General features: G+C 42.1%; 1 protein-coding gene across 9 annotated transcripts in view; it reads right to left on the reverse strand.

The window, feature by feature from the left end:
* Plcb4 (phospholipase C beta 4) overlaps positions 1-15,864 on the reverse strand; it is a 360,990-nt gene that overhangs the window by 24,238 nt on the left and 320,888 nt on the right. For all 9 annotated transcript variants that reach the window (XM_085696768.2, XM_085696772.2, XM_085696774.2 and 6 more), the window contains 4 exons: positions 14,715-14,879; positions 12,297-12,501; positions 4,345-4,433; positions 3,393-3,543 (listed from right to left, as the gene is read on the reverse strand). In XM_085696768.2, coding sequence (XP_085552894.2) covers positions 3,393-3,543; positions 4,345-4,433; positions 12,297-12,501; positions 14,715-14,879 — 610 coding nt within the window. The remainder of the gene's footprint in view (positions 1-3,392; positions 3,544-4,344; positions 4,434-12,296; positions 12,502-14,714; positions 14,880-15,864) is intronic.

The raw sequence follows: 15,864 nt of genomic DNA on the forward strand, positions 1-15,864 counted from the left end.
AGCTGAGCAAAGCCTGCCTGCCTGGACTCAGAGTAGTCAGGGCAAATACTACTGCAGAAGAATCCCTAATGGGTTGTTTGGCTGTAGATTTTCATCGTAGGTAAATAAGATGAATGTGTACTCAAGGATAATTTATTTCTATTGGAATCCCAAAGGCGGGGATGGTGTATGTAAGAAAGGTAGGTATGGTGTCCCACGCTCTTGCCTTTAGGTTTTACTCATTTTAAGATTTACACAGTCCAGTGAATGTCGAAGCCAAGTCAGCTGGGAGAATCGGTGCTGGGATCCATGATATTTTGTGGTAGGATATAAAGGGTATACAGAGCCATTTTCTGGTATCTCGTGTCTGGTGTCACAAGATCCCCAACCTCCCCCAGGCCTCACAGTGCAGAGTGCAAGAGAGAAGCAGTATAAACAACACGTGAATGTTGCAAGGCCAAGGGCTTTCTAGTCTTGGCTACATAAAGAACACAGGGTAAAGGGGTCTGCAAGGGCCTCAGGTACCTAGCAAGCCCTAAGGACTTAGGCCACACCAGCAAGACTTTCTTCCCTTGTCTTGGTCTTAACCAAATCTTGATACATCAGAGCCTGAAAACCACATACCTTCCTCAGTCACCATTTTCACTGTTGGAGAAATACACAAATGGTGTATAAAATTTTTAATTTCCTAAGTAGTTAGGAAACTCTCATATTTTATAGGACAGAAATTACTCTAGTTACACATGCTTAGAGTCGTGTGGTCAATAGGACATCTGACAGTAATAGAGTGAGCTTATGTGTGAGCTCTCCAGAGATACATAGCTCCTGAGGGCTGGAAATGTGGGCATGCAAGGAGCTGAATGTTCAAACTTACTCTCAGCTCCCTTGCATTGCTCCATGTGGCCACAGGCTACCATGCCGGACAGTGCATGTCTGCTGGCTGGCCAGGCAGGAAAGTAGGTCACATACCATATCTTAAGTTCCAAATGTTCCGGCTTGTTGTAGTTTTACTACTTAAAGCTTTTGGTATTATCAATTTGGCTCCAGAAAACAACTTGCTTTCTCAAACCCTAACCTAGAAACTAGCTAGGACCCCAGTTGCTTGACCCCTTGCTGTTAAACATCACAGAAAATAATGCAGCGTGGGTGTGGTCATCGCTGGCTTTCGGCTGCACAGCTAGGAATTACAGTTTGAAATCTTCACTTCCTCCATCTCTACATCTGTTCTTCCAGGGGGCCACAACACTCCGCACCCTCTTACGTTTTCCTTCTGTTTCTCTTCACTGCTTGCTGCTGACATCAGAACTATCAGAACGTGTGTTTTATGCCTCAAGTCATCAATTTTGATAGCCAGGCCTCTGGCCTCAGCAACTAGGTACCCATGATTGTACAGAAATATTATCATTATTTCTCTAAATCGAAAATTCTTCCTCTAAATGAATGCTCATATACTTTTAAGACCTCTAGTCTTATGTTTCATTCATTTCTGACATTCATTCTGCCTGAGGGTTCTTATCCCCCTACCCCCTGCCCCTCCCACTCCATGCCTAACACAGATACGCTGCTCATGTGTCCACATTAGCATCACTTTATTTTTTTAAATAAATTATCTATTATTACCATTCTATTTTTTCATATCTTGTTTCTGAGTTAGAATCTTTTTTTTTATTTTATGATCATTAGCATTTGCCTACATGTATATCTCCTTGAGGGTACCAGAAGTCCTGAAATTGGAGTTACAGACAGTTGTGAGCTGCCACGTGGGTGCTGGGAATTGAACCTGGATCCTCTGGAAGAACAGCTAGTGCTATTAATAGCTGAGCCCTCTCTCCAGCCCCTCAGCATCAGCTTAAACTCGGGAGCCAGAGTCACTTCTTACCAAGGTCGGTCTTCCCTCAACTCCTCTATTGCTCTTGCCATCCACTTGCAGAGTGTCACCCTGAAGTCTCTTAAAACACATCTGAGTTTTTTTTTTTTTTCTTGAAGCGCCACATCCAAACTACTACATCCTTTCTCCCTGCTTCTTTTCTCATGAGTACCTCCAGTTTCATCATGCCCTCTCTGGTCAGCCATTCACGAGTCATGTGCTTCCTAAGAAAGGACACTGCAGATCTTTCCCAGCATGGCTCCAGGGACATCGTAATGGTGCAGGGTGTGTCTGTCTGTATTAACCTTTTCTCTGGCTAACCCTCCAATCCTAATGTGCTAAGTGCTCTACGACAGTCCCACGTATCAGGGGTCTTGATGACTGGTAGCATCTTTCCTGGTAATGAATCCTGATGCCAACGCTGTTGATGTTGACCTCCACTACCTTCTTAGAGTGATCCCAGGGTTATTTTCAGACCAGGGCAAGTGAATGGCTTCCACTTTCCCTTCAGGTAGCGGCTTTCCCTTGGTTTCTCTACCTACTTCCTTTGACTTGAGCCAGATCTATGTTTCAAGGTCCAACTCAGTGAGGATCTTATCTCTGAGTCCTCTTTCCTCTTCTGTTCTAACTAGTTAGTCCTCACTGCACTCGTCTAGGCTGGTCATTGTAATGGAGACTCTCCTTACTCTCCCCTGCTCATGTGTATCCCCAAAGGTATACAGGCCTTTATCATTTATTATTATTATCTTTATTATTATAATAGTGGTAGAACCTAGTATGGTGGTGGCTTCTTGTAGGCTCCCAAGTCTCCTGAATAATGTGCAAAAATGAAACCGCCTGTAAATTCTTCCTTTTGAGTAAATTGGGGAAAAGCCATTAGACTTAAATTGACAGCTACTTGGTTCCTTCAAATGTAACCTTGTTGAGGAACAAAGATAAGGCAGCTATAAACTCAAGCACAGACCCATTTAGAGCTATGGATACTTTGAGCCTCCGGAAGCTGAATATGCTGTGCTGTTTTCAGGGCTACTTTACACTGTAATTACTACAGTCCCTATGGACTGGTGAATGAGAGAAAAACTTGACCACTTGTATTTTCCACTGCCTCTCTCTGTAGGAGTGTCAGTGCTAATAGTAACCAGGATTGGGGAGGAAATGCCTTAGCTTGGGCCATTACCTCCGTCCGTGATCTTTCCCGAGACGAACAGACAAACGGCTGCAGGGGTCAGTACAAACTGGGCTACTTTTATGCAGGTTGATTTTCTAATTTGTTTCACAAAGCTTGGGGCACACTTAGTTTCCTCCTAAATAACCAGGCTGTTTCAGTTGGGAAAGACTGTCTCATCTTACCTTAAATTATTAGCACTGTATGTACGTATTTGTATGGACATCTTAAGTTCCTTATACCACGGGCATTAATTTACCAGTAAGTCTGTCTTTAAGTCTCATGTTAAATGAAAGTGACAGTTCCAAATGCCTCCATGCAGACTGTCTATAATGAGGCTAACACTGTAAAACTGACAAGGAGTCCAGCAGCACACCTCACCTTTCTTGGCTTCCCGGCCAGAGCCCAGGGCGGCCGTGGTGGTCGGTCTGAGCTCAGAGCTGCTCTGAGGGGTCACGTTTGCTTTGGCTGGGTTGGCTTTGCCTTTCTTGTCATTTTTGGAAGTGTCACTGGGCACATCTGCTATGTCACTCTGCAACAGAAACATCTCCGGTGACTGGAATGCATGCCTCTAGAAGCATCTTTACTTGAATGAGAGACCCTTCAGCTTCTCAGACTTCTACTATCTTTAAAGATTTTTATCTGAAGCTGGGTTGGGTGATGCTCAGCTTTAATCCCAGCACTAAGGAGTCAAGGCAGGGAGATCTTTATGAGTTCAAGGCCAGCCTGGTCTAGTTACTGAGGGAATTCCAGCTGAGGTGAAATCATGTGACCTTGTCTCAAACAAAACAAGAGAAGCTCTTTGACTAAGGGGAGTAATGAACAAAAGGATCCAGGCAAGGACAAACAATCCAACTCCTTTTCAAGCAGGACTTTTTCTTGCCACTGGAAACTGGCTGAATGTGCTCCAACCTGAGCAGTCTAGCAAAGGAACACTGACTTAAACAGAGAAACAGACCCAGGGAACGCTGAATACAAAGTCAAAGAAATGAGTATCTAGTAATAAATGCCACTTTCTTTAACTCACTGAACTCAGTTATTGGGCATTTTATCCTTGATTATAATTTCTAATGGAAAGTCCCTATTTCATTTATAATGTAACAAGTATCCCCAGATGTCTCACATCCCCAGATGTGACTAAAAGGCTCTTTGTGATGGTGGCCATGTTTTATAAAATTTGCTGCATTTTTGTAGACCCTTCAAACTACTCTTAGATTGATAAGCTTGGTTTTGAAAACCTTTGTAAACTTCTTCGATCACCTTTCTCTTGTTTTGCACCTACAGTTCGGAAACCGAGCCCCCAAACCGTTTTTAGCCCACAGTTTCCACTTACAGTTTCAATGCCCATAGCTCTCATTTGGTCGGCTCTTTTTTCCGTGATTGAAAGAAACTTCTTTGGGTCAGATAGAGCATCCACAATGTCTGAAAAACAATCAGTGAACTATAAATGTTCTGTTGAAATGAACACACCAAGAAAATGCAGCTAAATTCTCAAGATGCGGCTGTGAAGTGGTAGGGATCTCATTTTTGGTTTAGTTTTTTGAAGTAGAGTCTCAAGCTGTATTGATCCTCCTAACTCACCTTCTAACGGTTGGAATCATAGACATGAGTCCCCGTGGCTAGCTGCCAGGGGATGCTGACTCATTTATTTGTATAAATTTAGCAAGATGATTAATGAGATGAGCCTAAGTTTCTCCTTCTGTAGGTTAGAGCTGCTATGGCCTTCCCTGAACAGCTACTGGTGAACTCGAAGTAATGGTGAACACAAGGGCACAAGATGTACAGCCTAGGCACTGAATTACAACCTGGGCCAGTACCATTCTAATATCAAAACCACATAAAGACACAACGAAAAAGAAAAACAACAGGCCAATATCTGATGAACATAGTTTCAAAAATGCTCCAGTAAACATTAGCAAACAGAATACAGACATGCATCAAAAAGATAATCACCACGATCACGTTGGCTTCATCTTAAAATGCAGGGATGGTAAACCTATGCAAGTCAATACATGTAATAAACCACATAAATGGGCCTAAAGCCAAAAATCACAGGATAATCTCAATAGATGCAAAAAAAAAAAGCCTTTGAAAAAAACCTAACATGTCTTCATGATAAAAGTCCTAGAGAGAGAATGTCAGCCTACAGGGAACAGCCCTCAATATAATAAAACCATATATGAGAAACCCATAGCCAACAGCATCCTAAATGGAGAAAAGCTTGAAGTAATTCCACTGAGGTCCAGAAAGACAGGCTGCACCCATCCCCTCTCCTTTTTCAATACTAAGTTTGAAGTACTAGCTGAAGCAATAAGAAAAGAGAAGGAAATTAAAAGGATGCAAATAGGGAAAGAAGTCTAACTATCCCCATTTGCCGGTGATATGATATAATAAATTAAAGATACCAAAAACTCTACCAGAAAGCTTCTAAAAATGATAAAACAAATTCAGCAATGTGGCAGAATACTAAATCAACTTGCACAGATAATACCAATAACAAATGCACAGAGGAGGCAATCACTCACCCAACCACAATAATCTCAAGAAAAAATAACATACAGAAATCAGCCTAACCAAGGAAGTGAAGGACCTCCACGAACAAACCTTTAAACATCTTTACAAAGAGATGAGAAAGACAAAAGAAAAGAAAAACTTCCTGTCATCATGGATTGGTAGAATTAAGTGAAAACCCAACCATTTTATCAAAATCTATTTTCAGACTCAATGCAATCCCAATAAAAATCCCCATCTTAGTCTTACAAAAGTATAAAAACTATGTTAGAACTCATATGGAACCATCAGTGACTCTAGGTAGCAAAAGCAACCCTGAGCAGAAAGAACGATGCTGGAAGGACTTCCATTCTAGACCTTAAGATATATTACACAGCCACAGTGGCAATAATAATAAGGTTCTAGGACAAAAGGAGACACATAGACCAATGGAGCAAAGCCAAAGACTGTTGGGGAGTATTATTTGAAGGTGTGTGACTTTTGTTTATGCTGCATTTGTTTAACTCTGTGAAGCTGTGATTTGTTGCCTGTCTAAAACACCTGATGGTCCTAATGAGGAGATAAATGGCCAATAGTGAGGCAGGAGCAAGGATAGGGAGGCTGGCAGGTAGAGAGTATAAATAGAAGGAGTAATATGGAAGAGGGATGAGAAACGAGAGAACAAAGAAAGGAGGATGTCAGGGGCCAGCCACCCAGCTACACAGTCAGACAGTGAGAAGAAGGGAAGTAAGATATACGGAAGTAAGAAAGGGTAGCAGCCCGGAGAGCAAAGTTAGATGGGATAAGTCAAGAAAAGCTGCTATAAACAAGCCAAGCTAAGGTCAGGTATGTATAATTAAGAATAGGCCTCTGTGTGTGTGTGATTTATTTGGAAGTTGGGTGGCAGGCCCCCAAAAGAGTAAAAGCGTAAAGACTGAAACCACTGCCAACAAAAGATCAGAACATGAGCACACATAGTTTCAGCCCTGTGATTGTTGATAAAGGTATCAGAGACTTAAGTGGGAAAAAGAAAGCATCCTCGACAAGTGGTGCTGGGGAGACTGGATGTCCACAAGGAGAATAAGCTTAGACCCACAGTATCACCTCGCATAAAAACTGACCCCTGTCCCCAACTCCCTGTCTACACAAATTTTAGAATGTGATCTCACTTATAAGTAGGCTACTGTATAAATTTCAGTTAAGGATAAAAATGGAATCATTCTGGATTAGCAGAGGGGTATCCTAAACTCAGCGTCAGTGATGAATGTCCTCCTATAAAGAGGAAAATCCAAAGATAAAGTGAAAACCATGAGTTGTTTGATTGATCTTTGCCATTCTGACTGGGGTAAAATGAACTCTTAAAGTTGCTTTGATTTGCACAGCCAGTTGTTTGTTTACTTCTGAGAACTCTCTTTTCAGGTTGCAGGTCCATTTTTCAAATGGGTCATTTGTTTTTCTGAGTCTTGTTCCTTTTGTTAGGGACACGGCTGGGGATATGCATTGCATTTGGCGTGCTCTAAACAAGCACTGGTGGGGAGACCTAGCTACCTTCTGGTCAGCATTCACAGGCAGGTGTGACTGTTGCCTGGCCCAGCCACACCGAGCAGCTAGCAGGATACCGAGCACACACACAAACTCTTGACCATGCAGAACCCGTACAGTGGGCTAAAATCTCCAGATACCAAAAGACACAATGGGGTTCTATAACCTTCCTTTTAAAAAAAAAATCAATCTGTTTGGTTTTTTTATTCTTCTAGATTTAGTCAATGCTGTACTAAGCTGTATTCAAAACAAAGCAAAACAAACAAATAAAAATGCTACTATCTATTTCTGGGTTTGGTGCATCTTAGCATCTATAAGGAGAGGAGAGATGGGACAGCTAAAGCTGCACGAGGAATCCTGAGATGACACATCGGAAATGGCACCTTAATTGCTGACATCCCCCCTCTGGAAGTATGTGCTGTATGCATGTGTCTAGCTACGCTGGACACAGCTGGGCAGCTGCACATATAACCTGTGCAAGCTCATGCCAGACTGGATCCCAGAATGGAGAGGATAGCTGGGCACACAATCCCACCCCTTGCTACGGAACAAAACCCAGGTGTTTGCTACTGAGGGAGGGCAGGAGTTTTTTTGTTTGTTTGTTTGTTTTTTAGAGTAGCTTTTGATAAGTCAACAAAGTCCATAGGAAGCTCGCACATCCAAGGCTAACTGGACAGTACAAGCTGTGTTTGAAGGGGTTTAATAAAAGGAGGATTCAAAGTTGGATGAGTAGGGAAGGGGGTGGGTCTTGGAAGAGTTGGGGTAAGGTGGGTGAAAATGATCAAAGCACACTGTATGACAGTGATAAACAAAACAGAAACCAGGTCATGCCCACTAATATACATATTCTCCACTACACCCATGTGCAAAGCAGCACACAGACCTGAGCAGGAGCTGAGTAGAAGGAGCCATTCTGGCTGTGCATCAAGAACAAAACCCAAAACATCTCTTCTTGGGTTCAGCAGTTAAGAGCACTTGTTGCTCTTGCAGAGGATCCAGGTTCAGTTTCCAGTACCCAAATAGTGGATCACAACCATCTGATTGTAACTTCAGTTCCAGGGGCTCTGATGCCTTCTTCTGACCATGTGTACATGTTAGACACATACATACAAACAGACAAACTACTCGTACATATAAAATAAAATAAACTTAAAAAATACACCTTTTCTTATTCATAAGCTAGCCAATGTCGGGTGTTTAGTTACAATAAAAGGAAATAAAGCAAGAAACCACCGTTAGTGTTATTTCTCTGTGCAGTTGAGTGATTTCATTTTAGTAGCAAGAGAAACAATTTCAACAAAATCTCTACTTTTATTTCCTAAGGCTTGGAGTGGCAGGAAGGTGAGTAGAGAAACAGGGATTCATGTGAATGGGAGAGGGTCAGGGTTAAAAACTGATCTGTGGACCTATCTGGTGCAGGAAAGAAGCTGGGTCAGCCAGAGTCCATGGTGTCTAAGGGCGGGTGGGGGAGGGGCGGGGCTAATCACGAACAATTGCGCATAGCAAAGTTTGTCATCTGTGGGAATTCACCACCACAGATAGCTGACCTGTAGGAGCCTGCCTGAGTCTAAGCCTTAGGAAGGGCTCAAGCTTGGAAAAGACTCAAGAACATTTTCCATATTTTCATAAAAAAAATATTCCGCCCACATGCTAGGACTGCAAATGAAAATACATTTAAAAGTCATGCGGAACATAGCGCTGTGACGCCGCCAACACGCCGAGTTCAGAAACTTCGCAGTGGGTAGGAATTAAAAAGATTTTTGTTTCTGCCTCAGGATGCCGAACTGCTTATGATATAATTATTTCCTATGCTGTTTTATGTAAAATACAGGGTAAGTTGGGGCGATGATTTACATCCAGCAGATTTTTCTTTAGGGTGTTAAAAATAAATAAAATGTCTACAAGCAGGGCGTGGTGGCACACACCTGCACTCTGAGCTACTTGGGATACTGAGGAAGGAGAGAGCATGTTTGAGACCAGTTGAAGCAACTTAGAAAGACCCTGCCTGGAAAAATCTCCATGGTGCAATGCTTGTCTAGCATGTATGGGTACTGAAAAAAGATGGGGGAAAGAAAGAGAGGGTGAGGGAGAAGAAGAAGGAGAATGAGCAGAAGGGAGAAAGGAAAGGAGGGAGGGATGAAGGGAGGGAGGCAGCGAGGACAGGGAAAGACTAGAGCAGTTCACTCAGACTGATGAGTGACCCTTACTGCATGTAGGCCTCTCTCTCTCTGATGTCCACTCTGGCATCTTATCTATTATGGAATAACCTTATCATATGCACTTACAGAATGAACCACTAAATTCACATGAACTTTCTGTAGTCAAATAAACTTTTTATTAAAAATTTTAGAAGCATTAGTATTTTGCCTGTGTGAGGATGTCGGGTCCCCTGGAACTGGAGTTACAGACAGCTGTAAACTGCCATGTGGGTGCTGGGAATTGAATCCAGGTCCTCTGGAAGAGTAGTTAGTGCTCTTAACCACTGAGCCATCTCTCCAACCCTAAAGTTGCTTGTTTCTTTTTAATTTTTTATGAGGCCAAATAAACTTCCAATGATGTATATAGCAGCTTTTTTTCATTTCCGTGATGGAAACTTGATGGACTTGTTTTGATGGAATCAAGGAGAACATCAACATACCAGGGGACACGCCTGACTGCACAGGTACGCTCTTAGATGTAAATGTGGGAGGTTAACTAGACACCAGACAAGAACACTGTGAAGTCAGGATCGGAAATTCAGAAGAAAAAAAAATGGCAATCCCCACATTCACCCTGTGTTCTCCTTTGCGAAAACCACTAAATCTCCAGTGTCTTCCCTTGGTATCTCCACGTCTCTGAGACAACCAGAGGGCTAAGTATGCCACTGTTGAATATCAAATCTGAGATTAAGACGCTGACTGCAGAACCTCAGTCCTGAGATTCCCAGCAAACTGGTAGAAAGGCGGCGGGCAGCGTCACAGGGGAGACTGCATGCAAGACTGTCATCAGAGACAGTTTGCACGATCTTAAATGCTGGCATGGCAGATGCCACATTACAAATGCAGACATTTCTCAGCACAGACCTGTGCACACCTACATCCTTATAGATCGAGTCCACATTTTGAGGCTCTCTTTATGTAAGTGCTTGGCACAAACTAGGAGCTCAGCACATGATTTCTTTTCCCTTTTCTAATCAAACGGCTCATTTCCCAGGAAGAAATTAGAGTTTCATTTGAAATGTGGCCCATTGCAAAGAAAAAGCCTTAAAAATATGTTTTTATCAAATGGATTTGTGTAACATTTTCCACAATGTAATAAGTATTGATTGCCCTTTGAGTTCTCTCTCTCTCTCTCTCTCTCTGTGTGTGTGTGTGTGTGTGTGTGTCTCTCTCTCTGTCTCTCTGTCTCTGTCTCTGTCTCTGTGTGTGTGTGTGTGTGTGTATACAAGTGTGCTGCATGCTTGTGTGGTGTTTGCTCATGTGTGTGGGCATGTCTGTATTTGTCCTGGGGCCACAGGAAGGACAGAGTACTACTCCTTCACGCTTTCCCTTCCAGCTTTGGGGCAAGTTCTCTCATTGAGTCTACAAGTAGGATGGTGACCAGCAGGTCCTAGTGGTTGTCTTGTTTCCTTCCTCCACAGAGAGTTACAGAGCACCTGGGGCTATGGCCAGCTATTATATGGATGCAGGGATCTGAACTCAGGTCCTAGTATGTGTGCAGCAAGCACTTCGACCCACTGTCTTCACAGACCGTATATTCCCTGTTTTCTATCTCAAACATGGAACAGGATTCTTTCTGGCCCCCAGTCCAGGGCTGTGCCTGTGCTGCTGGTAGCTCTGGAGAGTGGTATGGCCTGGACTGCAGCCTCAGAACACATCTGACAGACTCCTGTCTCACTCCCTGACCCACTTGCTGACCCCTGACCCATGGCCCTGCTCTAGCTGCTTTGATGGATTCCTAGTCTGTTACTGTATGCTGCTGCCTCCAATTGCTGCCTTTTTCAAGACAAGCGAAGGGTACAAATAAAGAAATAATTCCTACCTATTCTGAGTGAAACTCTCTTGGCATAGTTTGCTCTTTGAAGCTCTAATCCATCATGTTATTAAAACTGAAGGTTAGTTACACAAAAGCTGCCCACCAGAGAAGCATGAATTCCTAAGAACAATAAACCACCCAACCTTATTCCCTCAATAAAATAATGTATTCTGGCATAGTAAGGGAATTTCATTCTGTCAGTGGGCATACAACCATATTCACATACATTCTGTGTATGTGAGGGGGTTGATTTTTCTATGTGTTTAAGCATATACGTAAACATACTTAAAGAGGCCAGAGGTTGATATGGGGTATTTTTTTCAATAACTCTTGACCTTATTTATTGAGACCAGGGTCTTTGCTTTGAACTGAGAGCTTGCCAATCAGGCTAGCTCAGCTAAGCATCATGCTTTGGGGGGGGGAGTCCCCAGTTTTACCTTTAGAGCACAGGAGGACTGCCATGATGATCTAGCATCACAAACACCCACATTTTGAGCCTTGCTAAGTTATTTTGTGTATTATTAGGATGAGAGCTTTCCTAGAATGCTTAGAGGGAGGGAGAAAGTCATACTACCTTTATTTTACCTGCAAGGAAAAGTTGGAATGATTCTACTAAGATTGCAAGGCCACCAGCCAACCGTGCGGAACTGGGACTTGAACCCCTTGCTAACATGATACAGTCATATGCTGCCTGTTTCCTGCAGTCCAAAGATATCGAGGCTGAGAAGTCTTTCCCTTCCTTATAATGTTATACCAGCTTACTGGAGGCCATGCAGAGTCTACCTATTTAGTTTTAACCAAACTCCTGGGTATGTCCGAGTGTGGGTTCCTACCACTGATCTTCTTAGTAAAGGAGACACAGATCTTTTTATGAAAATAAACTCTCTTACAGGTTTGCAAGAAAATTCAAGCACATTAGTAACTGAGTTCAACAAATCTTTCAATGATAGTAACTGGTAAGATACAGTTTCTTAAGTTGCTTTGCTCACTTTGATTGACAGTATCATAAATATTATATTCATAAAGCATTTGTGAGATGTTAAGTAATATATAATTATGATATTTTGAAATAATACCTAAGGAAATGTCACTTGCTTTCCTCAAAGCCACCAGTATTCTCAGCACAGAGAGGAAAACAGTTGGTCATTTTTGTTGTTTTCAGGCATGGGCAAAATGATTCACAGTCTTGTGCCATAGGACCTCGTCTGTACTGTGGTCTGTGTCAGACATTTGTCTTACCTCCAAACCCATCAGGCACATATGTTTTAAGAACAATATTGCAGAAAATTGTTGGCAGTGATAATGGTTTGTTCCCCTCATTTCTTAGGGAGATGTGTCGGTAGCCTGCTTGGAGGCCATCCAAAGGAAGGATTCTCTGGCCAATCAGCTTGTTGTTGTCATCATACACGGCGATTCTCAGGACGGCCAGGTCAGGCAGGATCACCTGCAGGGAAAAGTTGGGGCATTTCATTGTTTGCTGTAATAAGGCTCCCCAGAACTATGACTCCAGGATTTGGGACCAAACCAATGCTGCTCCTTAAATGCCCCTTCATGATGAAACAAACCACTAGCATTCCTAAATATTCAGCATAAGATTGGTGCCCAAGATACTAATAATAAGGCAACAGGTGCAGGTATTTTGGAAGACACCTCCTTAAATATATTAAATGGATTAATATCAAAGACTGCAACTCCAATTCTTGTCATTTCCCCCCATCTACACCCAACACAAAAACAGAGACCCTGAACAACTGAATGGCTTTTCTTATGTTAGAGTTCATCAGTGGAGCCTGGGATTGAGACTCTTGACTTCTAGTCCTGCATTTGTGGGCCACTTGGGCTACTTAGAGCATTTAGTTTTTCTTGGTTTTAAGAACATGAAAAGTGTTTTTGAGGGACCACTTCATGTATAAAACAAAATTTACGTGCTAATTTTCATTCTCCATGTTTCTTGCGCTCTATTGACACATGTTGGGATGTTGGATAGCGGGAAGGAAGAAGTCCAAGTGTCCTTTCTGTAGCGCCACTGTATGAAATGGTTCTATGTATGAGAGACCCTAACAACTATACCTTAAAAATAAGGTAGATCTGATGAACAGTTTTAGCAAAATGGAAGGGTGTAAAATAAACACACACAAAGGAAAAATCAGTAGCCTTTGTCTATAGCAACGGTTCTCAACCTTTGAGTTGTAATCCCCTGGGGGGGGGTTGTCAAATGATCCTTTCACAGTCGTTGCCTGAGACCATGAGAAAACACAGATAGTTACATTATGATTCAGAATGTTAGCAAAATTAGAGCTGTGAAGTAGTAATGAAATAATTTATGTATGTCACCACAACATGAGAAAGGGTTGGTCACAGCATTAGGAAGGGTGAGAACTACTGGCCCATACCATGGTAAACATGCTCAGGAAGAAATGAATGAAAGAATCACATTCACAACTGCTTCAAAAGCAAAACAAAGCTCTTTAAAATAAATGTAACAGAAATCTTAGCATTCATATAGAAGCATCTAAGACACCAGAGAGCGAAGAAGAAACTATCCTGGGAAACAAAGAGAACCATGGGGAGAGGGAAAGGGGAAGAGAGAACAAAGGAACATGCTGTATAGTGCACGTGGTCAGCACAAATTATATGTGCGAATGGCAATGTCCTGAAGCAACAGTGCACAGCGACAATTATAAAAATTAAAAAGAAAACAAGCTGGATATTTGTTTATCAAAAAAGATATTGTCTGGGAAAAGTTTCTGACTTTCTACAAATGTGTGGGGATTATTCATTACAAGAAAGTATTTCTTCACGGCAGCAGTTGAAAAATGTAAGGGAGGGAAAAGGCACAACACAACGTAATATGCTGCACTGTGACAGGAGAGAAAGGACAGTGGGGGTGGGACTAACCATGGCATTCCCATCACAGGGGAACCACAGTTCAAATCGACCTGTTGTATCAGCCCTACTCTGGTTTCTCTCAGCCAGGCATTCTATTCTAAAATAAACAGTACCTATCTTGTCAGGAAGGACCGAAAACTGATTCTGTTTCTTTCATGACAATTGGATGAAGCAGAAACACCTGGAAAATCTGTGTCCAAAAAAGCAAGAAAATACTTTTTCTTGACATCAAACCAGTCAAGGGAAATTCAGGCATGTTGGAGAGACATCTGCCTGTGTGCAGGTTTTTCAAAGCATCCTCAACTGCAGAGATGAAAAGAATGTCCACAAGAGAGGATGGCTGCTCGCTCTCAGGACCTGACAGGCAGAACTGGGGAAAGACACTGAGGCCCTGAAAACTATGTGCAGGAAACAAAACCAAAACTGAGCAATGGTGCTTCATTACTGAACACAGCACCCACTGCATCACAAAACTGACTTTAGTTTTGCTGTAGCTTTCCGCTTTGCACTACCATCCCTTCCGTGTGTGATGGTAGCCACCATGACCTTGAGGTATATTCTACCTGACTGAAGGTGGCCATAAGGGGGCAGAGCTACAAGAGCCAATTTGTTAAGCACAACCATAAGACAGGGACAGAAGTTTCCTATTGGATGACTGAAGGAAGTAAAGATGGTGTGGCGAACGGCATTCCTCTATCTTGTGGGTTCCATGCGGAAAATCAGCCCCTCTGGTTTCTGAGGAACAGTGACACACAGCTAAAGCCTTACCTTCCGAAACACGAATGATTCTTCATTGTAAACTGGGTTGAGTCCATTGTTCATAACCATGCGAGTCCGGAACTCCTTCCGTATGGTGTCGGTAGGCAATCCATACATGTCCACTTCTACATATGTGCCGATCTTCTTATCGGATAGGAACTGCCCTGATATAACCTGCAGTAACACAGACACAGGGTGGGTGAACAGTGGCCTCTGTGAGCACTGGTGGCATACTGTAAGGAAGTAATGAAAATTTTTATTTGGGGAATGTCAATTAATATGAATATTTGATCATATTCAAATATTCTCTGGAATTTTCTGTATTAAAATAAAGCATTTTGGAGAAATTATTCTTTGAAAGTAAAAGTTCTTAGGTAATACCCTCCAAATATGTCCTGAAAAAGAGCAGGAAATGAACATGTACAGTATCCTATGACGAGGTCACACCCTCAGCATGGTTTTACTGCCCAAGTCTCCAGATCTGTGCAAAGAAGCAAAGGCTGTGGATATGCCCTAAGATCCCTCCTGGTTCTGGGCTCCTATAAGGCTATAAACTAACTCCTGAACTCTTCTAGAAGTCTTGAAAAGAAATACAGCAGAAGAAAATCAGTGTTAGACTCGGCCTGCTAGTCTTTAAAGGCATCACTGCTGGCTAGAGTTGTTCAATTGTAGAGATCAGTATTGAATTTTATCTACCTTAAAGCTGGGAGTAACTTCATTTACATTTACTTTCCAAACAAGTATGTCCTTCATTTATTTATCATTTCATCTAATTTTGAAACAGCTTTTTTTGAAGTATAATCACATACACTAAACTATATGTATTTAATTATACAGTAAGATCAATTTTTCAGATATGGACACGTCTTTAAAACCACAGTTGAGGGAAGCAAGCATGTAAAGCACCTCCATTCACAGCTTTTTGTGCCCTATGCTGTGTTCAGAAACAAGTATTGATTTGCTTCCTGTCATAATAGCCTACTTTAAAAAAAGAAAAGAATTCTATATGAATGCAATCAGGTGAGAGATTCTTTCTGGATGGTGGATTTCACTTAAAGTTGCTCATAAATTTAGTAGTGAAAACTCAGAATACAGCAGAAATTAAGTCCACATTGAGAACTACGTACAATTCTTACAACGTGATGCTAAACATCTTGAC

The sequence above is a fragment of the Myodes glareolus genome, chromosome 10 (genome assembly GCF_982192425.1).
Source record: "Myodes glareolus chromosome 10, mMyoGla1.1, whole genome shotgun sequence".
Lineage (NCBI taxonomy): Eukaryota > Metazoa > Chordata > Mammalia > Rodentia > Cricetidae > Myodes > Myodes glareolus.